Consider the following 25,801-nt stretch of genomic DNA (forward strand, 5'->3'; position numbering starts at 1 on the left):
GGATAGAATTGGAGAAATTGGGAAGAGGCTGGAAAGAGGATAGATAAATAATAAAAATAAAATAAAAATAAAAAAGAAAGACAGAAAGAAAAGAGATATATGTAAAATATAAAAAAAAAAAAGGTGGTGATGATGAAAAAAGGGAGGGGGCAAAAATAACAATTGATTTTATTCTTGTCTTCTTGAATACCTCTGTTTGCCGAACAAGATGGAAGAGGATGATGGTTTTAGGGCCGAACGGCACAGGGCTGGTTTGGGAAGAAGGATTTTGGAAGGCTCGAATCGAATTCGAAGAAAAAACCCAATGGATGTTTCAACCAGGTGAAAGAAAGCTGGAGTGGGTACCTACGTACACTGGCGGTATTGATGTATCGTCACAAACGCTGATACGCGTACAGACCAGCTCCCGTGGTATCGAAATGTATGGAAATTGACGTTGTAATGCGATTCTTGGTTCTCTGTTATTTTGGTATTTCGTCGCCCTTTGCACTACTTTCCATGCAGATTGCAGGTATTATTTGCTGGGTTGATAAAACGAGAGGACGGAAAGAAATAGTATGACTGATGAGACACAAGTAATGATGACCTATGCGATGGCTTATCGATCGCAGGTTCTTGTTGGTATGAAGAAATCGGGTCAAAAGATTCCAATGATGGAGACAATCATGGACACTGGGAGGAGTGCAACCTTCTATATAAATACTGGGGCTCAAAGGGTTAAGAAAGGGGGTGATGGCCCATTACTGATTGATTGTCACTAGGGCATCGCAACTATGGGGGTGGGCATTCGGACAGCACAGCATAACAGCGGCCCAAAATGAATCCTTTTCTTTTTCTCTTTGATTCTCATTTCCCGCCTGCGTTCCGAGAGATGGAGAAACGGAGGTAAGCAATGTGATTGGATCAATGCAATAAAGAAAGAGCAGCCAATAGGCTAAGCATTTTCTTCAACAGGTATGATGGATGTATCCCGTCAACCAACCAAGATATCTATCTACTTCCTGTCGGAGCCTGGGTTAGAGGAAAGCAATATTACCACAAGTCCACGACTACTACGAGGTATCTAGGTAGCAATCATGCAATCTCCTAGGAACCTGGGTTCGACGGTTTGATTGGATCAGCATGCCTCGACGATTCTCTATGTCAATCTCACAGATAGGTTGGTGATAGACCCATATAGAATGTTTCAGATTTCGTTCCATCCAGTCTCCATACGCTGTCAGAAATAGGTAAGAGTTTGGGGGATGGCATCGGGATATCCTTTCTATCCACATGCTCCAGTCAACAAGATGAATCAGTAGATAATGCTTCCGTCACAGATCCGTAGGCTGTGATCATAATCATGACACAAGAGGTTGCCGTGGTAGGTATGTGTACCATGGTATGGTTTCGTCTCCTCTGTCTGGCATTATGCCGGACAACCAAGTGGTAGAATACCCCCATACTTCCATACAGCCCACACGATATGACAAGCCCTACATGTCGATCCAGAATTGATACCTGGCTGCCATGACTATCGTTACGGAAAGCGTGCATCCGGATGGCACCAACACGATGGTCTCTGACAAGAAAACCCCATGACCACAATGAGACTGATCACGAAATTTGCTGCAATGGAGTACATACAAATGCAGGCGAACTCTAGGGATCCCTACCGACTCATCCAGCGCTTACTTGGTTGCTTTGATACGTTTGCAAAGCAAAGCGTAGAGTCAGTCACCTGATGGCTATCCATGTTGACCGTATCGAGATAAAAATCAATAGGGCCGGGTTATCAGAACTGCAGCCCGGGCAACTGGTTGGCAGTGGAAATTCAGGCGGGAGATTTTCAGGCGGAATTTTCCAATAATGCAGCTCGTTCTACTCCGTACTGAGGTGGACCTCTCAAATCTCAAGAAAAGAAAATTTTTCGAGCTTTCTGAATTCTGAGTCATCGCAAACTACAGGTCAGGATCTGTCTGTCAAACGCGGGGGGGGGGGAGGGGTAAGCTCTGAATTACAGTATTTCTGTAATTTCTGTCTCTGTGGTAAGTGTCATGAAAACAGGTAAGATACTGACGGATAAGGTTTCTTAGTCATACGGCTGAGGCTGGATGGATGTATTAAGTGGCGGTGAAACAGCGGCCAAGAGGCGGTGCAGCGCAGGGCAAAGAGGTTGGAAACTCCGACAGATAATCAAAGAGATCATCATCTCCCGTGATCCCGTCAGGTAATGAAGAAAGATGAAACCGTGATTTACAAACGCTAGCTGGCCGATCTCTGGGGAACTGTTTCTCCAGAAGTTTGTTGAACACTATTTACTCCGTAGACAAGTAATGTAGATACCTAAAACTATCTAGGTACCTAACATTGTGTATCCGATTTCTTCTTGCCTTCCATTACTTTCAAAGGAAGAATATTAATGTTGACGCATCAGAATAGCGGTCAAATATCGATACCGGAGCATCGTTCCTGTTTTCGTCCAGCTAGAGGTATTCCTGTAAACTTGTATGAGTTCCTGTGTGGCTGTCTCGAGAGCAACCAAGCTGCTATCATCACTGCTAGGTTGTTGACGATCGTTCATCATTTATCTTGGTGACAGCGTCATCAAGAATGATCTATTACTACCTGGATAACGATCCTCAAAAGTCTCAAACATCGCGAATGCACCTGGTCTGATCACCGACTTCGACATTGTTACTGTGAGAGTAATACTACTGACCAGATACATAGGTAGACTACCTAGCAACATGACTCTTGCGGGGCGGCCTTTTCCCAACCCCGCACACATGGGTGATTCTGCCCGTTGAATTGAATCAACGATGCTCATTTCTTCTTATCTCCATGACTACTGCCCACCGTGCCCAGTGCCCAGAAAATGAGATGTCCATCGTCGTCCTACCATACCCAGCTTATGTCATGAACGGCATCCCTCCAGAGGGAAATATCCTGAATTCAAGGTTCGCGTCGACGAACTCTATCTACACTTGCCTCGTCGCGCGTGGGTTTAGTCGACCTACGTGGTTCGAGGAAATTCATGCAATCAAGGGCCTGACGCGACCGACTGATCGGTTACTCCGGTCCATTAAGGGATGACGTTTCATCACTACGGAGATTGCATCTTATCTTCCAACCCTATCAATGAGCAGACCAGACTGAAGGTGTCACTACTCACTCGGTGTGTCATTGCTCAAAGCACGACATTCGCCCCCTCCTGACCGGCCGGCCGGTCGGCTATCGGGCTCTGACAGGCCCGCGACGTTTTAGTCTCATGGAACCCTCAACAACTTTCATTTAGTCTACTCTAGTCTTCGAGAATTCTTTCACGCTTCCATGGAGCAGGTTCTGATTAGATTGCTCTGTGGAATTTATCTTCCTGAGATGTCTCACAATCATACACAGTACAGTGGTCAGCCTCTCCGGCGTGAACTAGTTGGCAGCATATCCTCCAATGGACGGCTAGCCTCGATGCGAATGATCAGGTGGGAGGCAGCAGGCTAACAGTCCCGGTCTTGGCTTCAGATCACCGCAATTTAAATGGCCACAGAGGATTGGACGGATTGGACCTGTACTCTGTAATGGTCTCCCGGGAGTATGTAGAAGAGCGAAGCAGGCAGTCGTTTTTCACCCTCAATATCGTGACTGTTAGATTACCTACTGCTCCCTCCCTCCTTTTTTTTTTTCTTCCTTTGCCGGCTTACCCGTCTAATGATCAATCGATATCGCGGCTATAGCGGGACTCTAGAGGAGCATCAAATGGAGGAACCTACTTGTTTCAAGTTAATGCCTCATGTCTGAATCCTATGACGCAAGGGATATTGATATCTACATACTTAATGATGCTGCTCAAGATCAACAAGAAAAATGGCTGCAAGTCCAAACTGTTCAGGTATAGTCGTCGGAGCAGACAACTGGCAGCCTCTACCGTGTATCTAGGTACCAGAGATTATCAATATCATCAGCGAGATCATCATGAAGAACCCTATTGTTCTGGTGGTCAGAGACAGACTGTGTAATTCCGCTTCAACTGCAAGCAATGATCATGTTATCAAATTGTTACCTCCCCGGGGTAATCAGGATGCTAAGCCAACAAATAACACCACACAGACACAGTGCTTCCATCCCAACCTTACCTGTTGCATATTGCATATGCATGTACATGAAGAGACTTGCTTCAAGGGATGAGATACCAGGATGAAGACTAGGAGTGTAACCCATCCTACTCCGTACTGTTACCAAATTTACCCCTCCCAAAGAATGCGATGAACAATGACGATGCCAAAAAAAAAAAAAAACACCCTCTGGTTTCTTTTTCTTTTCTTAGTGATTTTTTTTTTTCTTTCTCAGCCGCTAAAACTGCTTTTCGTGTCTTATTACTACTAACTACTTCTACAACGTGCGAGATAACTATGTAGTTGGCCAGTCAAGCCACATGAGCCCGTCAACCCCAGCCAGAATCAATGATGTCGATGTTCAAAGTTCCAAAGCATCTTGTATGCTGATAATCATGCTGATCGGAGAGTCACGGCCCTCATGGACATCATTCAGCGGTGCTCTGACGTGCCACGAAAGTCCACAGATAGCGACATGCATTCTTGCTGCAATCCAAGTGTTGATGATGATTGGAATCGATGACTGGCGTGATTGGGTTTATCAAAGCAAGTTCTGTTTCGGAGTATTCTCAACTGGATGAATTCTACTCTAAGTAGGCAGGCATGATACGACTTAACGATCTGAAAGGCTGAGGGTAAATAGCCCATCTATTCTCTAGGGGCCCCGTGACCACCATCGCATCGCCCTTATTCGTGGCGGGATGAGCCGGCTGCTAGTGCTGTGTTACTATGACAGTTGGACCCAATTGAAGTGATACAGCACCAGCAACTATCTATGAGCAGGCATTAATATTTCGGAGGTCTCATTCGGAAAAAAGACATAAAACCAGAAAGCTGTATGTAGACTATCTATCTATCGGAAAAGGGGGGAACAGAAATACTAGGTAGGACTTCTGTACTCTGCATGAGTACTAAGTACTTTGCTGAGAGCTGACCAGGATAACACCTATCTAGTAGTAACTAGTAGGTAGGTCCGTTGGATTACCTATTGTCGGCTGCCTTACGGCATCAAATAACAACAGCCTCCTTTCCTGCACATCCCAGACCGAATGGAAACTGGAAAGAAAGCCTCAGGCACTCAGGTCTGCTGTGTCGCAGCGATGATTGGCCCCTTGACGTCTGCCTCGTGGGGCCTTTCCCAAACGGTAGCTGCCCCACACTTACCTTACCTGGTACTACCTAGTAGACTTAGTAGTAGTAGGTGACAGCTTCCAAGCCTTCCATGATTCCGTCCATTGTTCTCTCCTGTTTTTGCCCAGGATCTTGCATCCGTGAATTCCTTGCTACGATCACGCTTTTTAACTTTCAGTGCTTTTCAAGTCTCAATAATATTCAATAATACTCCGTCTCCATAGTCCATTGGACACCGTCAACCCCCCCACTCTGACTTTCCTTCCTCTAGCAGTGATAACTATTTGACAGACTAATAGACTAGCGAGAGCAATTTGACCTAGATAACTGGTTCAACAATATCAATCAATTATTTTTGCTGGCCCCAGTAGATACCCCTGGGTCCTGTCGCTGTTCCAAGTTCCTTGTTTTCTCATTTCATCCCCCACAAACCATATCTCCTGGCAAGTAGAGACTAACTACGACTACTGTTAATTTCAGCCCCACCAACAGAGGAGGGAATGACATGCAAAAAGACTAAGAACTTTTGCATACCTGCACAATGACAATTATTGCAGCTGTGGCAGTTTAACCCGCCCAGTCTTTGGTGGTGTAGCTTAATCTATGAATCAATACTACCAGAAACGCTTTCAGATCAGGGTTGAGGACATTATGACATCATGGACAAACAGCGCGACACAAGGGAACCCCGCTGTTCGAGTTTCCAGACAATCATACAGCGAGGTGCTCCGTTGTGGTATGTATTTATTTCATGCACCCATAGAGTAGAAAAAGGGAGGGTGGAAAGGGGGAAATTGGATAAGAAACATGAGTTGCTCATTAGTCTATCGGTCACAAGAAAGAGAATTATAAAACTAAAAAGGAGACTACAGTTAGATAGACTAGATAGTAGGTACCTTAGTCTATCGTTTCCCGCCATCATGGTTACCGCATCAGATGCATTAGCGTGTATTACAAGATCTAGGATGGTATTTCCAGTACGCCATAAGCCTCCGTACCTGACTTACGGTATTGATGACCGTTCTGTAAGTACAGTCAGACTCATGAGTCTTGCCCGCCTTGTTGGTATTTTATGACCCTTAATAATAATCCACATTCCACGATGCTCCATCAAACCCTCGAGTCAAGTGGTTCGTAACCTAGGAGTAGGAGCACTTCATTTCTCTTTTGTTTTTCAGTCTTCCTCGGGTTTGATGACTCAAGAGCTGACAATCTATTCATCATTTACTCAAGGACGGGGAAAAAAAAAGGAAAAAAAAGAAAAGGTGACCTTAGGCAATTGCAGTTGATCTTCAGGGGAATCAACTGACAAAGGCAATGGAATGCAAAACGGGTAAGATAACGCTCCTTTGTAGACCAGTAATTTTTGTATTCACTACTCTTGACATCATCACTGACCAGGGTGTTGAAATCGCAATTCCTTTGTAATTAATAATGAGCTCAGTAGGTAGTTCCCAACCGGATGGAACGTTGCGCCTCTCAAACCGGGGTTGGGATGTAATTTCCTGCCCACTGGCTTTTTAGCACGGGGTGGTTTGTCAATTCCCGTTCGAGGACTGCGGAGACTCTGGTCCATAGGGCCTGTAGCACTACGATGTACAAGTCACAACTCATTTCGATTCGATCCAAGATATACACTCACTGGTAGTCCGAATCGCATCGTAGGACAGACTTACGGAGTACCGAGCATCGCCTTGTCCTGCACTGACTGCACTGCAGCAGTGTGCGATTGAGGCAGCTGAAAAATGTGCGCGGGAATGCAGAGTCCTGCCTGAGGCATATGCGCATGGAACACCAGCCTAGTCAGCTCAGCTCAGCCGCTTCCATCATTCGATGCGTCTTCGATGCTTCGGTCGTCTTCTGGCTTCTCTTTCCAATCACCCTGCGTGGCACAGAGCATGCGCCCGCGATGCGATGCTGTCAGACGGCCATCTCCTGATGCCTTGGACTGATGTGTTGTACACGCTAGCCTCGCTGCGGTCTGACTCTTGATCTGGTCCCTGACTCTTGACCATCTCTCTATTCACCTATCTGGTCTTCTCGCTCTGCGGCCAGCCAGCCTGTCAGTTGAGCAACATGCCGTGGCTTGCGCATGGTTGTCGATAGTACAGTAGTCTAGTTCGGTTGCGTTTTGCCAATAACAGAATGAGGGCTAGGACTTGCGAAGGGGAGGGGCACTGGATGCCCTCCCCTTCCCATATCTGTTGCATCTTATGATCATCCTTGCTTTCCTTTGATTTGCTTTTTTTTTTCTCTCTCTTTATCTCTTTTCTCTGCCTCATGCTTTTTGCTCTCTTTGAGTGCGGACTGAAGGGGGCCTGTCTTGGGATCGTCGCAACTACCTGCTGCGATTGCACACATTGATAACTATGAGCTACGTACTATGGATTCCTGCACCACTCAAAAGAGTTTTGCTCATCAGTGGCAGTGCCTCACTTACTTCGGCTATTCGGTACCTTGTCATGAGGCTCCTAATTTCTAACCTTCCCTGATCCTTGCAGCGGGAAAAAAAAATGATGGCCCTAACCTCAGAATCTCCGAGACATGGGGGGGGCCTCGTTGACTTCTTGCGGGCTATACATAGACACTAACCTTAGGGTGGGGACGTGCGACTGTTTGGGTATGTCCTGATAAGTCCGAAAACACACTCGTTGTTCCTTTTCCCGCTTGTATTACGCCTGGAATATACACCGGCGTTGGACCTCAGAATCCATGGCGTGGTTCTTGGTTTTATCCAGAGCCTAATTGTCGTTTTCAGAGCATCCCCGGCTGATGCCAAACCGTTCTTGTCTCGCCTTGTCGCCCACCCAACTTGTCCCCTAGAGGGAAGACGTCTATCGAACATCCGATTCTGGTTACAGAGACCATATTTGACTCGACTCAACGATCTTGCTTTTCACGTTATTGCAAGCCAGAGCCTAGAGCGTCTGCCTTCTTACTTTCGGTCCGCGCCAACCCAAAAGCGCCACTCCCGTGTCCAGCACCATCCTCGCACACAAATCGTGAGCAGCGAGGAGATACACCCTGGAGAGCGAGTTTATGACGACCTGCATTTTCTGCGTGCTCTGTAGCAGCAAATCAGTCATCAGGTTCGGAGAATTAAGGGTCTCGCCAAGCAGTTGTGCTGTCAGGCGGGACTTGCTCGTTTCAAGCACTGTATCGCCAGAAAACCACCACTGAAACATGAAAATCGACGTCTCCACCCCTCGATCTCTCTCTAAAAATAGCATTTTGTTTCTTGGAATACGGGACTAGTTACCCAATCGTCCGCATACTAGGTGGTTTCCAGAATCCTTCGACAATATCTCTAGATAACACACCCGGTATCAGCAAGAGTTGGTGTGAAAACACGGGAAAACAAGGTTGGCGCCTGCGACAGTGCATACTTCCTCTTGATTGACAAGGTCAATATCTCTATCTAACGGAGTGATACCCCGCGGTTTACTGAACGCTACTGCTCCTCTGGCCCTAACCCGGCTAGTGAATAGATCCCGCGACAGCCCTTTTTTGGGTGTCGCACTTGGGGCATCCCACGCAATGGACTTCTTGCATGAGTGAGGCTAGGAGTACGAGGTGAGTTGAGCGCTGAGCTGCTGATAATCATGGGCTACAGGGCTACAGATCCCTTATCTTTCCCGCGTGGCCCCGCGCCTTCTTACCGTCGTGGCATCTACAGACTGGATAGAACCAAGATAAGAGTTTTCCAGGAAGCCGGTGCGCAGGCTCCGTACACCAGCGGCTCGGTATCTTGTTCTCGTGACATGGAAAACAGTTGAGCTCCTGAGATCGCTTGCAAATGTCTCCTCGGGGTTTCATTTTTCTTTTCGAGGTTCTTGGCTTGCTTCTTGAGACTTTGACCCTCTTATGCGCCTCCTAGGTTTCGTTGCCGTTCTTCCCCACATCTCATTTGGTCCAGCCTCTGCCTGTCCAGACTCAATCTACTCGAAACTCCGATCATCCCATGGATTGGGTCCAGGGTTTCGTCATAGCAGTTAATATGAACAAGATGATCATACCCCCGCATTATGCTGTTATTGCATTGTGCATACTGTCCCGCGCGCGCGAATGTCATCTGACTCTGTTTGTTTACTAGGATTCGCGCCTACCATCCCGTCGATTGAGGAAGACCCTCGCATGGATTGAATCCTTCGTTTCTAAAAACAGGCGTGACGTTGAGAATGACAGCATTGACAGGGATATTTATATGTCTGGGAAACTTGACGTCTTCTCCTTATCCTCAAACAACTTTCCGTTGGGGTGGAGTCGCATTTTGCTTCATGCTCTGAAAATCTGGCTCTGTTGAGACCCATCAAGAACGCATCCATCCAGTGCCAGCTGAAGGGAAATTGCAAGGCGCAGAGTAAGACTAATCATTGTCGACTATCAGTGACATTCAAGCTCATGCAATATGACGCTGGGCCGTCTGGCATGACCACGTACGGCAGATGGGGATGTCAACGCAAGTACATACGCGTCCTTGGACCAATACAGCTTGCCAAGGGAATCATACAAACATCGAACCAATCCATTTTCAGGGAGGCTAGCGGTGAGCACTGAGGGTATTTATAGTATTAAAAGACTGTTATCTCGAAAGATATATACTGTTTGTGCTCGTGGTGATAGAAATCCGAAATTGAACTGAGTAAAGGGCGTCCATATCCTGGAAATATATGTCTGTTGACGTCTAGACACACTGTCTTTTGTGGATCAAAGTCATCCAATTCTCCCAATGATGGAGTTAGATTCTTCGAAACTTCAGGAATTAACCTCGGAGCAGTAGTATGGAATACATTCATGTCAGAAAGCATCATGAGCAGACATTGTTGGGACATCTTGTGCTTCGTGATCCAACAGATGAAATGTCCGAGTCACCTGAAATATTTCCCCACGTCAACTCTCTGCCATCTCCATCATCATCACATTCCAACGGCTGTATTCCAGCTGATGAGATAGATTATCACAAGCAGCCCCCCAATATAAAGAGTCGAAGTGGATCAAATTATGGACTTTTCTAAACCTGTTGACGCAGCTTTCACCAAGGCTCTGCCTAAGGTCGAGGTACTGCAGTGACTCCAAAGTATCTTCACCTGAATCAGACCTGACAGGAATAGGTACACGCTCATCTCAACGGCAGCATTAGTCGCCAGTGTCTGCACGAGATATGGTTGAAGAAGAAGGCTCAAGACCCCGAGTTCGACGTAGAAGATCCTCTGGTGGTGATCCCACCAGGCAAGGTGGACTGTTCCCTTCAAACGTACTTATCGCAGGTTTCCAACCTCATCAGATTTCTTCCGTTAATCTTCTGTGCAGCTTCTTCCAAACCTTCTCCCAATCCATCTATCACCTCTGCAACGATCTAGAGAGCCTACGATATGCCACCCACTCCGTTCTCAAGGACTTCCTCGCCGATGGCGTCCGCTACCTCGAACTCCGCACCATCCCGCGTGCCTCATCAGCAGCTTCCTTCTCCAGGGAAGAATACGTATCTACCATCATATCCACCATTGACGACTTCCAGTCTACGCACCCGGGTCAAATGCCCACCTATCTCATCCTCGCCATTGACCGCGGGCACAGCGACTCCGCCGACGCCCTGGAGATCATTGACCTAGCCATCGCTCACTCACAGCACGTCGTCGGCGTCGACGTCTGCGGGAACCCAGCCCGCGGCGATGTGAGTCTCTACCGCGACGCTTTCGCTAAGGCCAAGGCGGCCGGTCTGGGCATCACGGTGCATTTCGCCGAGACGCCCGTCTCCGGGTCTCCGAACGAGCTGGAGACGCTGCTGTCCTTCCGTCCGGACAGGCTGGGCCATGTCATTCATGTGCCGGAGGATTTCAAGCGAGAGATTGCGCGCCGCCGGCTGGGGTTGGAGCTGTGCATGTCATGTAATGTGCATGCGGAGATGATCGATGGCGGGTTCCCGAACCATCATTTTGGGTATTGGAGGCATGTGGATTGTCCTGTGGTGCTGTGTGTAAGTCAGACTTCCTCATCCTATGTTCTTATTTTTTATTTTTTTTTTTGTGGATGGCGGGAGTTGGTAACTAATGGGTGATAGACGGATGATATGGGCTTCTTTTGCAGTCCCGTCAGTAACGAGTACATGCTAGCCGCGGAGCACTTCCATCTCAGTCGCGAGGAGGTCTTGAGCCTGAGCCGAGAGTCAGTGGATGTCATCTTTGGCGGACAGGCTGAGAAGGAGCGTATGCGCGGGCTTCTTCTCGACTTTGAGGAGATCTACAAGTCATAATCTATGGGTATGCGAAACGAATGGAACAACGAGATCAAAATCATGAAGCGGAGTCGTTTACTATATAATATGGGTATCGATACATTACAAAAGATCAGCCCTGCCATCTGAATTTTCCTTCCCGGAGCGTCTCAACAACCCCCAGAGGCATGAACTCCCGGTTCACCGCCGCTAGACTGCCGAACTTCTTCACCATTTCCGCATGATACACCTCTGCCGTCCATTGCCAGTACGGCGTCATGGTATCCCATGAATCGGTGATCCCGCGACTGGTGTGCGAGGTCGACAGTCCCGTTCTGTCCAGCGACATTTGACTGGTGCGGAATGCCATGGTTTGGCCGATGTCAATCTCGCCAGGGATGCGGATGAGATCTTTGTAGGCAGCCAGCAAGTGTCGGCTGTAGGTTTCCGGGTACCCCATGTACTCATTCAGCGACAGGAACGCGGACCGATCGTGATCGTCGCTGCTTGTGATGACCCGCACCACGCTTTGTGGTGATCCTTGTTTCTCAAACCGCTCCTTCGCCGCGTGGTACTCGATCTCATCTTGCAGGAACGCCTTCTGCAACCGGCGCTGTGGCGTTTGCTTGATATCCTCGCGCATGGCCAGCAAGGGGATATAGGGATTCAGGAGCTGGAGCCCGCCTAGCTCGATGGGGAAGTAGAAGAATCCCTCGGGCAGGTCGTGGACGTTGAACCGGTCGGCGATCACCTGGCGAAGATGTGCGGTGACACCGTCGGGGAAGAGCGTGCGCTCGATGCGGCCGAGAGTCGAGATGGCCATGTCGATATGGCTCCGGCCGAAGCACACGGCGGGTTTGGCGAAGTTGTTGCTGAAGAAGCGCGCGAAGTAGCTGTTCCAGGCCTGCACCCAGGCGAAGATACTCTTGCACGAAGAGAGCTGGTGGCCAAGTTCCGTAATGTGGTTGTCCACCTGCGACTGGTCGATAATGAAGCGCCCCTCCTGTGGGTCGAGCTTCAGGAAGCCCCAACGGATATCCCCGGCCGGCAGGGACGATGAAGTAGTTTCCTCGGTGGGGGTTTGATCAAACTTGGGATCCGGGTTCTTCAGCCGAACAGTGCCCGTCTTCTCCTCGTTGAATTCAAGCCCCATGACCCCGGAGAACTCGGTCATGGCGTCCCAGGCCTTGACACATGTGCCCTCGCGGCCCCAGAACCAGAAGTCATCGTGCAGCCGATAGAGGTACGCGCCCTCGGTTTTCTGATTCACCGCGTAGTCCATGCAGAAGAGGATTGTCTCACCAAAGCAGTCCGAGAGGACATGGCTCATGGGGACTCCACGCTTTCGAACTTGGACCGTGGCGTTGGGGCCATCGTGGGAGAACTTGAGTGGGGCTTGAAGGAAGATCTTGAAGAAATCGAGCCAACCCTGGGGCACCCCGAAGTAGTCCAGGACCGTGAGGATCGTGGTATGTGGCAACGATGGGCCAAACCACTTGAAGTCCGAGCGAATCGCGGTGAATTGGCCGTGCAGAGTAGTGTGAAGAATAGACTCTGTGATCAAGAGATGGAGCAGAGCATGCTTGGTATCCAGGACGTTCCTGCGTGTTCCCATGGCCGAAATGTCACTCTTTGCTTCGTCACCATACTCCGGAACGTCAGCGTCCACGGACGTCGGCAGCTGTGACATGAAGTAGTCGTTCGCGTATGTCTGCCGCCTGAAATCATTTACGGAGACTATATCTGCACGCGCGTCGAGGAAGTAGTGGCGCCGTTCCCGCAATTGCTCGGAGATATCCTGGCGGGGAAACTTCCAGGCACGCGTCCTGAAGAAGGTATCGAACGCGGACCTGAATGTCACCGAAAACTGGATCCCAAGGTATTGGAAGAGGAGACCGTCCAGCAGATCCTCATCCATGAACACGCGATATTTCCCGTTCAGCTGACGGCGCATCTCCACGGGGATCCCTTCCTCGGGCCAGGTCCAGCTGTCCAAGGAAGAGAGGCGCATGTTCAACACGTCCACGACTTCCTGCGCCACCGCCTCGTTGCGCATGAACTCCTTCAGGATGACCGTCTTCTCTTTCGAGAGCAGGTCGGTCTTCAGAAGCGACTGAGACACCCACTTGAGATCGTCGAGGCTAAACGACTTCTTCTGCGCGGCGAGATCCGTTCCAAAAGACTTGATACTCTCACGGAGCTCCTTGAGCGCCTGCCGCGACATGCCTGTCGCGGCGAAAAGCCCGTCCAGGTACGCACGGATCGATTCCGGATTCCTCTCGGCAGTCGCGAAAACCAGCGCCTCCCACGTCGCGCGCTGCTCCTGCATCTCCGCCCGTCCAACCTGTTCAAACCCCTTGTCGTCGCTCTGCTCGCCCGCAGCGACACTAGGAGTGGTGCTCGCGGACGCCGCGTCGCTACCCAAATTCTCCAACCACTCCGTCACCAGCTTACTGTAGAAAGCAGCATGTTCATGCTTCAGCTGTAGCGACTGCAGCTCCTCCTCCAGCAGCGCAACCCAGTCCTGCAGACTGCGCTCGGAGACAGACGGGTCATACCGGCTCTGCAGGAGGAAGCGACGGATATTCGTGTAGGTTGCGCGGGCGGAGCCATCCTCGACGCTGGCGGTGTGATGGTAGGCCGCATCATCCGCGTCGAGATCCTCGCGGTCAAAGGCGTCGTTGGGGTCGCCGTTGAGCTTGGTGACGCCTTCGAGGAGGACCTGGACCCTGGCGCGGAGATCGGGGGCGTCCTGGGCGGCCTTGAAGATCTGTCCCTTGCGTTTTTCAAAGAGCACGCGCTGCTTGGAGAGCTCTTTGATTTTGGTCGCGGTGATGGATTTGAGCGTCTGCGGGAGAGCGCCTGTGGATGCCATTTTGGAGCGGAACGAACGGCTGTGTAGCCTTCCAAGGACCCTATGTGGTCTCAGAACGTTCATGTAAAGGAAGCACAAATGCTGATCGTTCGAACGGAGTGGAAAGAGAGGCACACAAGAAAGAGTAGAAGAGACCTGATACTGCTCAATGCAGATAAAAGGCAATAGAAAGGGAAAAGAAATGAGACATGATGTCGATCGAACTACTGCGTATTTATGCGATGCTCTGCGATGCTAAGAGGCCAAGACAACAAAGATCGCTGACCCAATCGAGATCCCGACACCAACAGGTCAGAAGCACTAAATTAGATTGAGTGTCACAGTGGAGAATAACACGCAGGGGCCAGAGCATCGCCCAGCGAATTGTGATCACGAAGATAATATCCTACGCGCGCGCGACGATTCAGGTTCCCCGACGGACTTTTCGTGACTCATAGCTTCTTCCGATATTTGACGAACGGATGCAACAATCAGGGGAAACAGTAGCAGACGAGACTGCAGGCAGCATTCCAGACCATCATATCAGAAATTGGAATTTACAGCGCAACCGGTTCCAGTTCCATCCAGCACTCGTCATACTGCATCTCCAGGAAACTCTTCCCTCGCAACGCCCCTTGGCTTCGGATTCTCCACCGCTGCACGACCCCCGTGACAGCACTCGCCAGAACAAGCAGAGCGAGCTCGCGCCCGATACAGCTGCGCGAGCCCTTGCTGAACGCCACGAATTTCGCCTCCATCTCGCGGCGCTGCTGCTCGTCGCCCAGCCATCGCTGCGGCGCCCACTGGCCTGCGTCGTCGCCCCAGACTTCTGCCGAGCGGCCCAGCACAAACGTGTTCGCCGACACCATCGTCCCCGGCGGTAGCGGAGCAGGAAGACCCGGGATGGCCGTCTCCGCGCCGTGGCGGATGACCCGCGGAAACGCCGTGGGGAATGCGGCGCTGAAGCGCAGCGTCTCCTTGATGACAGCCTGTAGCGCGGGCGAGGATACAGTGGGCATGCGCGTCTCGTCGCGGATCTTCTCCTGCCAGGTTTGCCCGTGCTGTGAGCCGAGGTGATACAGGACTGCGGTCAGGGCAGCGGCTGTGCTGCCTGGCCCTGCGATGACCATGTTGAAGGCGTCAGCGGTGATTTCGCCGGGGCTCATGCGGTTTGCGTCGCTAGCGGGGATGTCCAACCAGTTCTTCACGATGCTGGGCTGCGGGCTCTGCGTGACTTGTTGCGGGTTCTTCTGAAGCATGGGCATGACGGCACCCATGAGGCCGGCCATTCCTGTCGCGACTCCCTGTTTGTTGCGGGTGGGTCGGCGCAGCACGGCATCGACTAGGCGCGTGTTCATGAGCCAGCCAAAGGCCGGCCAGAGGGAGAAGCTCCATGCCATCTTGGTCATGATGCGGAGGGTTCTGCAGATCCCGTCTCCGGCAGGGGTGTCGGTGTACGGGTGTGCGGCCAGCGTAGGACCGAAGATGAGCTCTAGCATTGAGTCGAGAGTGTACTGATGCACCAGCGGTGCCATGTTGACTGAGAGAGGGCCATGGCCGTTCGGTTCTGGTAAGGGGTCGGCCGACTGTAGCCGCAACAGTAGAATATCAACATGCTTGTCGATGACGGGCTCGTATGCAGAGATCTTGCTGCTAGTTAAGGCTGGTCCTACGATCTTCTTCTTTCTGACTCGATGGCCAGCTTCGGTCTTGGTGGAGAAGATGCTCTCCGCGCGGCTGCCGCGATCGCGACCAAAGTCGTAGAAGTCGCTCTTCTCAATCGCCTTGTTGAACCCGTAGATGGCCTCGAAGTCATCCGAGCTGGAGAACGACAGCCAATTGGGAGCTACTCGAACCACACGACCGTATTTGGCGTGCAGACGTTGTTCGATCAAGTGATGTTGACCACCAAAGAAAGTGACGAATCTCCTGGATATTATCAGCCAGATTCTCCGTCCGCCGGCTAGACTTCCGGTCAGGTAGAGCCTACCAGGCATTGGTAAAACGGGCAAACCAGGGCCCTGGGTAGCGAGCTAGAGGGTGAAAGTAGCACAGATATACAACGCGGGCAATGCAAGCTGCCAGCGCCAGCGAAAGCAGCATCGTAGCTAAAGCCATGGCTGTCCTCTTGAGAAGAGACCACCGTGTTTCCACCGGGGAGGGAGGAAATAATAACAAGCAGGGGACATTTGCTAAAATGTCGCTAAAACTGTAATTAAAATAGTCGACTGTTTTGTATGCATCGAAGCGATTCGATACCACACCGGGTCATGTGCTTTTTAGCTGCAACAACCGGCAGGGATGCGTAATTGCTGCATTCGCCTGAAAATACCCTGCGTGCACTTCGTTAAAGCAAACGGGATGCCATGACGGGCTTTGCACCCTTCAAGCTTCAACTCAGCCATGGGGTCGCTGTTCCTCCGTCGACCAAAACAAGAAACCGTTGCGCCAGTCCCAGCGGTTGATCACCCGGCCGATCGGCCACAATCCACTCACTCGTGCGCTCATATTTCTCCCGGAACGCCAGCCAGAGACTCGCCTACCCAGGTCGCGGATAGAACGGGTCATTCTTCCAAAAGGCCGCAGCAGCCTGCCCAACCCCGGCCTCATCCATCGTTATCTCCCTGCACAAGGTCGAAATCGAGCATCCACAGCACATGCTCCCTCCCCTAGGATGTTCTCCAACTGCCCCTGGCCAGCATCAGGACGCACCAGGACGAACTCGACGTCGTTCGCGTCCACCCGAGAAGCCCAGTGCATCACGGCGAGTGTCTCCGCCATGGCTTCCGCGTAGCCGCGCATGTCGCTGAGCGAGATCCCCATCTCCTCCATCTGGTCTGCATGTAAAGGGTAGTTCCGGAGCGAGAATGCTTGGAAGCGTTCAGATCGTTGCTGCTACATATGATCGAACCAGTCAATCCTCGTTCGTTTCGCTGGTGAGGATCTCCGGTGCGAGGCTGGGAGGACAGTATTTTGCCACGAGACGCTCCCGCGTCGTCTGGGGGAAGGGAGGGATGCGGTGTGCGTGGATCACGTTGCAGGGGGCGTAGCTCTCCGGGAAATGGGGGAGATGATGCTTCCACCATTCACTGTCTGTAGGCTGGATGAATGTGTAACAGCGGGGGACGTGGATGTGATGCTGGAGCCCTGCGTCTGATAGAGGTCGTAGACACTCTAGAACTCTTTGATGCATCTCAAAGTCGTTTTGGAGGCATCGATGCGGTCCTCCGTTTTCGCGTTTGAACGCTGGCCCTCTTTCTGAGGGAGCCCAGATGGTCCCGCAAAATCCAGCTCCAATGCGGCGGTATCGCGGTTGTTGTGTGGCTTCCATTCTTTACTAGTTGTGGTAGATGATGTAAGAGAAATGAGGGATTGGGGATGGCTGCCTGTTAAGTAGCTGGTAAGGAGCGTCATGCAAACATGCTGAATCAGTCTGCCTGCAATGGCTGCCTACTCCGTATACTTAGCGACGGCGAGATGGGTTACTTCAAGCATTGAATTTGCACTATTCTGTAAAATATCATGAAATAAAAGTAATGGTATCATTAATAAACATCATTAGAATGAGACACACGGGAATTCACACAAATCATCAAAGATATGACCCTGAAGTGGTGGCTTGAGCACCCTTCTGATCAGACCCGGATCCTTTATCCAAGGAACCGAGTTTTCTTGCAACCTGCATCTCATCCGAATCAACTTCCTGTCCATAGGCCACCGACAAGTCCTCAAAGTCAACGTCGACCTCGTTCCAGCTGTCACTTGTGGCAGGCACGGGGAAGACGCGGGTAAGGGTGTAGTACATCCCGGCAGAGACGATGAACCCGGAGAAGTAGTTGATGTTGTAGATATATTGGGCTCCCACTGGTACCGTGCGGCCGACGGCACCTGCAAAGCCGACGATGTTGACGATGATGCCCGAGAGATAAGAGGCATACGCATGCCACGAGAAACCGCAAGTAAAGTAGTACGGTCCATCCTTTCGGGCGTTGTACAGGTCTCGCACTTGGAGATAGCCCTTGCGGTTGAAATAATAGTCGCAGATCATGGGTCCGGCGATGGCGGACAGAAAGATGGAATATGCCGAAAGATATGTGGTGAACTGGTTGGATGAGGACACAAGATTCCACTGCAACGCGTTAGCTGTCTTCATGCAACCAGATGAGGGAAAGAAATTATAACATACCGGACACATTGCCAGACCAACGGCAGCACAGATATAGCTACCACGTCTGATGTTGAGATAGCGGGGAAGCAGTGCTGTTAAGTCGGTGCCAGCGGAGACGGAATTGGCCGAGATGTTCGTTCCCAGCTGGGCGAGAGCGAATCCAGTAGCGATCACGAAGATACCGAATCGCTCACCCGAGCTGGCCCCGGTCAAGAACTTTCCGAGCAGATCAAGCGGATTCCACACGGGTTCGCCGCCGTAGATTACTGCAGAAGCCGACGAAGCAATGATGCCGATGAATGAAGTGATGCCAAAACCGATTGGGATTGTCAGCAGCTGCGACCACAACGCATCCTTTGGCTTTTTGGCAAATCTCGAAAAGTCCGGGTCGTTCATGATCAGAGCAGCAAAGTTACCCAAGCAGTTCATCATCGCCTTGACAATGGCCCAGGCCAAGGTACTTCCATGCACGGTGGCGGGTTGGTGGACAACCGGTCCAATACCGTTCGCACGGGAGATCGACCAAGCGAAGAACGCGATAGCAGCAATAGGCGAGTAAATGGCCTTGACGGTAAAGAGATGGCGAATCTTGTGGATTGGAAACCACAGCGCAGGCAACGACAGGAGCCAGAAGAGGAAGAAGCCGACAAAGTTCTTGGTGTCGACACCGGCGCTTGCAGAGAGGGAGTTGTGCAAATTGGCGTAGCTGGGCCAGATAGACTCGATCATCAGAGACACGCATTGTCCTGTTTCACAATAAGGTCAGTTATTTGGCAAGTCTTGATGGGAGTAGGCGCTGGCAAATGGTACTGACCTCCAATGAACGACTGAACACCGTACCAAATGACAGCCATGACGGCACGGTTGAGAACCGGCCAGAAAGAGCCCCAGATTCCAAAACTAGATCTCACGGCGACGGGGAACGGGATATGGTATGTAGCACCAATGCGACCAGTCAAGCAGACGAAGGCAGCGGCAATGAAGTATCCGACCCAGACACAAATCCATGATTGCCACCATGACAAGCCATCCACAATCATCGAGGAGGAGATCATCCATGTGTTCTATACAAATCCAAGTCATCAGCCCAGCCCACACTCCAAATCAATGCGCCATCAACACGGAAAAACTTACAATATTCAAAGAATCCGCAATCCAGAATGCGACGAAATTGAACCATCTCCACTGGCGACGTTCCGGCTCAACTGCAAAGAAAAAGAACCGTTAGTCTCGCGTCAGACCATAGTTTCACGAAAATAAAGGCGTCTCATGATCGGGGGTTATGATAGCCGGTCCAGCAAAATTCTCACCTGGTCGTAAGTCTTCGTTCGTCAACATCAACTGGGCATTGCTCAGTCCAGGCTCTGCTGGCACCTCCAGCTTCTGAATCCATCCTTTAATTCGAGCCATGTCGCTTGGATGTCACTTTGGCTTGGTGCTGTCGTGTAGGATAAGTAGACAGCGCCAACAGAGATGTAACTGGGTAGTAAGCTACTCTGTATAGGTATGACGCAAGCAAGCGAGATGAGTGAAAACGAATGAACAAGGGCGGGTTCATGTGAGAATATAAACTCCAGCAGTCCACGTCTTGGACAACTTTGACAGATACACATGATGGTGGCCCGTCATTTACCACGATAATCCAGACGATAATGCGACCCGATATTTTCTATCTTGCTGATAACCTTGAATCCGAACGAGATGGGTTAGCTACTCCGACGCATTAGGCAGAAAATCATGCACACTTACGATAAGAGACCGTCATCCAGAATGGCCAGGATGCCGAGGGATCGACCAGCACCCAGTCATCCACTGGTCCCAAGTCCCAACCTGCAAACCACCGCCCCTTATCGCCCTCCACGAGGCCCTCCTGGAGCTCCTGTGATGGCTATCATTTTCCGTTGCTCGATTCTGTCGAGTAAGAGCGCCGTTATCAGTGATAAAGGTTGGCTGCTCCACTTGGTCTCTCCACAATCGGCCTGGAGACTGGGGAGACTCCACGGGTGACTCTGCTGTTGGCGACTCAGAGCCCGCGATGGGAACGCCATGTGGGCTGGTGCATATCTAATCTCAGGGTGACTCGATGAGATCGAGTAAAAGATTGAAATTATCTGGACCTTGTTGATTAGCTCCCTCCTGAGCATTTATCCAGCATCAGACAATGGGACCAGACTTGGATATTCTTGACGAGTTGTTTGACAATCATTGAGAGAGAACAACTGATAGGGGGTTACGCCCTAGTGTCACGTGACATATTCACATCTGCCTTGAGGATTCGGCTTGTATAGAGTTGATCTGCTGGACTAAGTTCAGACATTATTCCATGACATGATGGATTCAATTCAAAGGAGCATTATACGCTACTGAAAGACGTGAAAGGTTATGCCAGCATCTACTGAAGAAAAAGTGGTATATGTGCTCTAAACAATACGAAAACTCAACACGCCACCTGCTGTTCCTCTCCTCCATCTCAACCCTTGTTCCATTTGCCAAACTTCACATAGTCATCATAGAGTCCCTTAAAGATCGCCCGTCCCGACATATCCAGGCCTGCATTCATGGCCCGCATGGTGTCTCGCGACATGACATCTAGAACGGTGTAAAGACCAGGAAGGATGGCCGCCTTGACCTCCGGCGCCAAAGAGCCGCGGAGTGAACTTTGGGCGTATTCCATGATCAGGTACTGCAGGTACTGGCCTGCAATGCGCTTGGCTTTCTTGGTCTGGTCAGTCAGACCCTCACGGCTGCCTCCTGATTGTGTGGGTCGCGACACGGAGGAGACAGTGGGATCGCAAAGGGAAGTGAGCAGACGTGTGAAGTGGACGGCGTGCGATGCTTCTAGTGGCGCAACCCAATAGGGCTGCTGATTGTGGCCCTGTCCAGAGAGCATGGACCGACTTCGCTTCTTGGACCGGGCGAAGAGGCAGTTGAGAAGTCGCTGCATGGCTGGAAGGATAAGATGGAAACGTCCGCCAAGTTTCTGACGGTGAAGACCCAGAAGCACGCCCATAAGCTTACAGAGCCGCGTATAGATGGTAGCAGCAAATTCAGGATCAATATGGGGCCCAGCCTTGGAAGCGCACACTGCGATACATGCCAAAAGGCTGTCGATATTCCACTGGGCGATACAGCGGGTATGGTTGCGAAGTAAAATGTCCAAGCACTCTGTGGCAAAAGTGAACTGCTCAATGGACGTACTGTGAGGGACAGATTCGGTAATAGCTGTGCATAGGAACGATAATTCCTTTGCTGCGGGACTCTCCTTATCTTCAATTAAGGGGAGCGAGGCGATTGCAACGCCAGCCACAAGCAGACGATAGGCGGTTTTCTCACCAATGAACCCGAGCTCCCGTAATTCCCGTACCACCCGGGTCAATTCCTCCACGCTCAGGGACTTGAACTTCTCGGTGGTCGTGCGGACGAACAGTTGCTGCTCCTCTCCATGCATGTGCTGAAGAGGAAGGGTCTCTGCGCACTGAATAACAGGCAATGTGATGCTTTTCTCAGAGCCACGGCTAGTAAAAACGCGGCGTCTAATCAGCCTTCTCAGCGAGGATCCCGAGTCAATAGACTTCTCAACGTAACTCTCAATCTTCGATAAGAACTTATCAACTTCGGAATTATCCAATGCGAGATCCTCGAAATCCTCCAATGCATCTAGGAGCTTAATCAAGGTAATCGTTTCCTCCACCTTTTGCTTCTTCCACTGATCCTTAACGGAGCGAACTTCTGCAACCACCAGGTCAAACACCTTCTGGCGGCAGGCATCAAGCTCCTTCTCATCGAATGCCCCAGAAAGCTGCTTCCGATGAAGCCAGAGCTGAGATAACGATATTCTCAAGTAAAAACATTGCATTGAGTTGCGGTCGAGAGACTTCAACTTCAAAGCTTTCGCCGAAACCTTGCGATACATCTTCTTGAAGAGTTTGCTGTAATCTTCCACTGAGAGCACAAGCAGCTTTGAGAGGACTGCTCGATGTAGGTTTCTGAAAGCTTTCATGGTTTGAAGATCAAGCTCTGTTCCCTGCAGTGTGACAGCTCTGGCAGCATTCCATACGGGCTCCCAATCACTTGTGATGGTTGCTGTCGATTTTGGCATATCGGCTAGCTTAGCCATCAAGGACAGGATCCCAAGGTCAACCTCAGCCGAGTTATCCTCCTGGCCGAGGATGTTCTGCAGCAGGTCCAAGAGAATACCTCTCTGGCGCCGAGGAATCAAGGGCGCGGGAATTCTCTGAATGCTTTCGACATACAGCTTGCGGTATTTCTTGTCCTCCTTTACGCGCTCAGAGAGTACATGAATGAGGTCGACGGCGATCCTCGGCGAATTAAGAAGGTATTCGTGGCAGACAATAGAGGCCCAAGCCTGAAGAAACCTCGCCTCAGATGAAGCTGACTCGATACCAGAGGAGGAAGAGCGGAATTGTGATGTAGCTAGAGATAGGATGTGTTCGAAAAGGGCACGCTTGTCATCGACTTTGGTGCAAGCCCAGGTGCCGGGGTTCTTGATAAGGGTCAAGAAATAACCCAAGGCGAGAGACACCGAGGAATCAAGCGTCTCGACCCGGCCATCCCAGGGCGATTTCATTGCTTGCAGCGCATCTTGCTTGCTTATTGTTTGGATATAGTCTTTGATCTCGCCCGTAAGAGAGCCAAACTTCTCCAATGCGTCTGTGTTCGATGAATCCTTGATCGCAGCTACGGCAAACCAATAAGCTTGGAATGCTTCCAAGGCAGCGCACTGGTTCTTCATCTGATTCTTCTGATGACGATGGATCGACTTTTTAGCGGCATCAGTCAGGTTGAGGACAGAGACTGTAAGAGGATCATCGGCTAATTGCACGTTATTCTCGAGTAGACTGCGTGCAAGTCGCCAGAGGCGCCACCGCCAATGGAAAGGTTGTTTCGAGGGTAGTGTCTTCGCCAGAGTAAAGAGAACAGATTTCACATCCTCCATCACATCCGCGCCAGTGAGGGAACGGTTCCTCAAGCCCGCTTCCAGAATCACGAATTGTGCAAAGGAATTCGGTGCAGTGGATACCTTGCCATCCTCATTCCTTATTTCTGTCGCCGCTGCTCGCATCTGTGCGGCAGCAGTAGCATTAGTGAGGGGGCTTCGCACGAGTTCGCTGTAAATATTGCATAAATCGTCGTCCTCCCAAACGGTAAAGAGGCTCAAACTAGTGTCTGCAATGCGTGCTTCTTCGACCTCAGTCAACTGCTCATACCATAATTGCATGAACGACGGAAGGTCCCTCGCAGCCAGGAATGCTCGCAACAGAGGTATTACAATATCGTTCTTGATGACATGATAGTTGGCATCCGAACGTGGCGCGCCAGCTTTCCATTGTAGAAGGATCTTTCCAAGAAGGGCCTGCAAAAGCTTGCTCGAATCCTTGAGACCGGAATTGGGCAGGAAAATATCCGCTCCAAGTTCAATCAACAAGGCAGTCAAGCTCCATTCGACTCGTGACAGGTCATCCTTGAGTAGGCCCGTATAGGCTGCATGAGTAAGTAGAGTATGCAGAGATAGCTGTACACGTCGGTTGAGAACCACACGGAAGAGCTGCTCCAGAATAACAACGAATTCTGCGACATGATCGGATAAGCCCTCTTGCTTGACAATCGAAAATGCCAATTCCGCAACAGCAACAAATAAAGTCTCCAACCAGGGAGCTTCGTGCGTTTGCCGGCGGAAGGTGTCTCTAGGCACAGAGCGAGCAGCGATATCGAGGAATTCCGGCAGAAGATTAGCGGTCTTCCACAGCTTCTTCTCATTGGTGCCGGGTTTGGTACTCTCGGTTGCACAAAGGATAGGTTTAAAAGTCTCGGAAACCGGCTTGACAGGGCTCCAGTCGGGCTGGTCGCTAGAATAATCTATGCCAGAGCCGCCTCGGTCAAAGAACGCTGCGCGAGCAGGGAGAACCACATGCAGAGCAATCAGACGCTCGACCCCGTGCAATACTTGGGCTTTCTCATCAGTATCGAGGCGAACGGATCGCACGCAGAGTTGGAGTCGAAGAGCCTGCTGGAAGCAGTATTTGGCGAAACATTCATGGCTTGAGCCGGCGTCTGAATCGTCCCGACGAGAGGATCTCAGTTCCCAGAGGTCTAGGACGGCAGGAATGATGTAGAGAAGATGCTGCAAATCGGTCGTCTTTTGTGCGTGTGAGAGCTGCGTAGTAGCAACGGCGGCCAACTTGAACGATTTGCCCAGCAATTTAGCGATCGACTCCGGCTCGCCTCGCAGTGCAAACTTCAAGTGCGAGCTAGCCACCTCATCAACACCCACCGTCCGACTCGCCAACGTGACCAGGCTGTATAAGCAGTCTAAGACCCGGATAAAAGCGAGGAAGCAAGAAGTCGGCGTCTGCGGCTGGTCGTCAATATCCATCGCATCCTGGTCATCGTCGCCTGCCCGCTTCCTCTTTGTTCCCTTCTTGTCGCACTTGTCATCCTGATGCGACGAATCGCTCAAAGTGTGGCTTGATTCTGAACCAGAGCGCAGGAAGTCAACCGTTCCATTCTCCAGACTCGCAAACACATCCTCCTCCAGATCGGCAATCACATCGCTCAACGTCGCAAGGAACTTCTGGTCTTTGAGTATGGTCGCCAATGTCTTGACGGGGATGAGATCGATGAGCTGTCGCAAGAGGAGGAACGAGGCCGGTTCGACACGATGGCTCTTCCCTGCCCGCAATTTCTTCAACAACCACCGCAGAACCCATTCTTCTTTCGGAGCCGCATTGATCGAAATCTGGCCGGTTCGGTTGATTTCCGGATGTGTTGCACACAGTGCCAGATCAATCCCTAGAATCTGGGCTGCATTGTTGATCTGTGTTGTGGGAGAAGCGGTGCCTTTTTCGAGCCGTAGGAGGGCTTCTTGCGACGAGCGCGGGCGCTGTATATCGCATTAACACAAGATCAGCGGATGTAATGCATGGAAGACCAGAGTTCTGCTGGAATAATTGACCCACCTCCGCAAATGAAGGCATCTCGAATGAGGATGAATGTCGCAATCACTCCCCAGTCGTCTCTTCCAGATCAAGTGTGGGGTGTTCTGTACATTTGACAGTTGTTTATCGGATTGGTTCGCGGAGAAGAAAAAAAAAAGTTGTAGATAGAGCGAGTGAGAGCCAACTGACGACAGAAACCCACCCCAGCCTAGTTTTTCCGACCGCCTTTGCCCGGCAGAGCTCGATCGACGTCGTTTCCGACCTGCTCCATAATCCATTAGATCTCCCTGTTTCGGTTCAATCAATTCACTCTCGTGTTTCTTGCACAAGTCTTCTATTGCTGTATGTTAATTGCGATTTACCCGTCGGATGACCTGGACATTTATA

General features: G+C 50.8%; 6 protein-coding genes across 6 annotated transcripts, besides 2 other annotated features; 1 reads left to right on the forward strand and 5 right to left on the reverse strand.

The window, feature by feature from the left end:
- The first annotated feature begins 43 nt into the window (after nt 1-43).
- Nucleotides 44-74: a microsatellite.
- Nucleotides 75-10,223: 10,149 nt separating this feature from the next.
- ACLA_022200 (putative adenosine deaminase) lies at nt 10,224-11,475 on the forward strand (the record flags this gene model as incomplete). The annotated part of the gene is made up of 4 exons (XM_001268931.1): nt 10,224-10,280; nt 10,334-10,476; nt 10,533-11,199; nt 11,284-11,475. 4 exons carry the CDS (start codon nt 10,224-10,226, stop codon nt 11,473-11,475), a joined length of 1,059 nt encoding a protein of 352 aa, XP_001268932.1.
- Nucleotides 11,476-11,569: 94 nt separating this feature from the next.
- ACLA_022210 (uncharacterized protein) lies at nt 11,570-14,311 on the reverse strand (the record flags this gene model as incomplete). Its single annotated transcript, XM_001268932.1, has 1 exon — nt 11,570-14,311. One exon carries the CDS (start codon nt 14,309-14,311, stop codon nt 11,570-11,572), a length of 2,742 nt encoding a protein of 913 aa, XP_001268933.1.
- Nucleotides 12,512-13,012: a mobile genetic element.
- A 536-nt stretch (nt 14,312-14,847) lies between the features above and the next one.
- Nucleotides 14,848-16,408, reverse strand: ACLA_022220 (putative cytochrome P450 pisatin demethylase; the record flags this gene model as incomplete). Its single annotated transcript, XM_001268933.1, has 2 exons — nt 14,848-16,219; nt 16,281-16,408. 2 exons carry the CDS (start codon nt 16,406-16,408, stop codon nt 14,848-14,850), a joined length of 1,500 nt encoding a protein of 499 aa, XP_001268934.1.
- A 498-nt stretch (nt 16,409-16,906) lies between these two features.
- Nucleotides 16,907-17,122, reverse strand: ACLA_022230 (uncharacterized protein; the record flags this gene model as incomplete). The annotated part of the gene is made up of 1 exon (XM_001268934.1): nt 16,907-17,122. One exon carries the CDS (start codon nt 17,120-17,122, stop codon nt 16,907-16,909), a length of 216 nt encoding a protein of 71 aa, XP_001268935.1.
- A 760-nt stretch (nt 17,123-17,882) lies between these two features.
- On the reverse strand, nt 17,883-19,868 carry ACLA_022240 (nucleobase cation symporter-1 family protein; the record flags this gene model as incomplete). The annotated part of the gene is made up of 5 exons (XM_001268935.1): nt 17,883-18,419; nt 18,477-19,204; nt 19,273-19,522; nt 19,593-19,663; nt 19,769-19,868. 5 exons carry the CDS (start codon nt 19,866-19,868, stop codon nt 17,883-17,885), a joined length of 1,686 nt encoding a protein of 561 aa, XP_001268936.1.
- Nucleotides 19,869-20,928: 1,060 nt separating this feature from the next.
- ACLA_022250 (ribosome biogenesis protein URB2) lies at nt 20,929-25,453 on the reverse strand (the record flags this gene model as incomplete). The annotated part of the gene is made up of 2 exons (XM_001268936.1): nt 20,929-25,359; nt 25,436-25,453. 2 exons carry the CDS (start codon nt 25,451-25,453, stop codon nt 20,929-20,931), a joined length of 4,449 nt encoding a protein of 1,482 aa, XP_001268937.1.
- Between the last annotated feature and the right edge of the window lie 348 nt (nt 25,454-25,801).

Source organism: Aspergillus clavatus, genomic scaffold, assembly GCF_000002715.2.
Source record: "Aspergillus clavatus NRRL 1 1099423829805 genomic scaffold, whole genome shotgun sequence".
NCBI lineage: Eukaryota > Fungi > Ascomycota > Eurotiomycetes > Eurotiales > Aspergillaceae > Aspergillus > Aspergillus clavatus.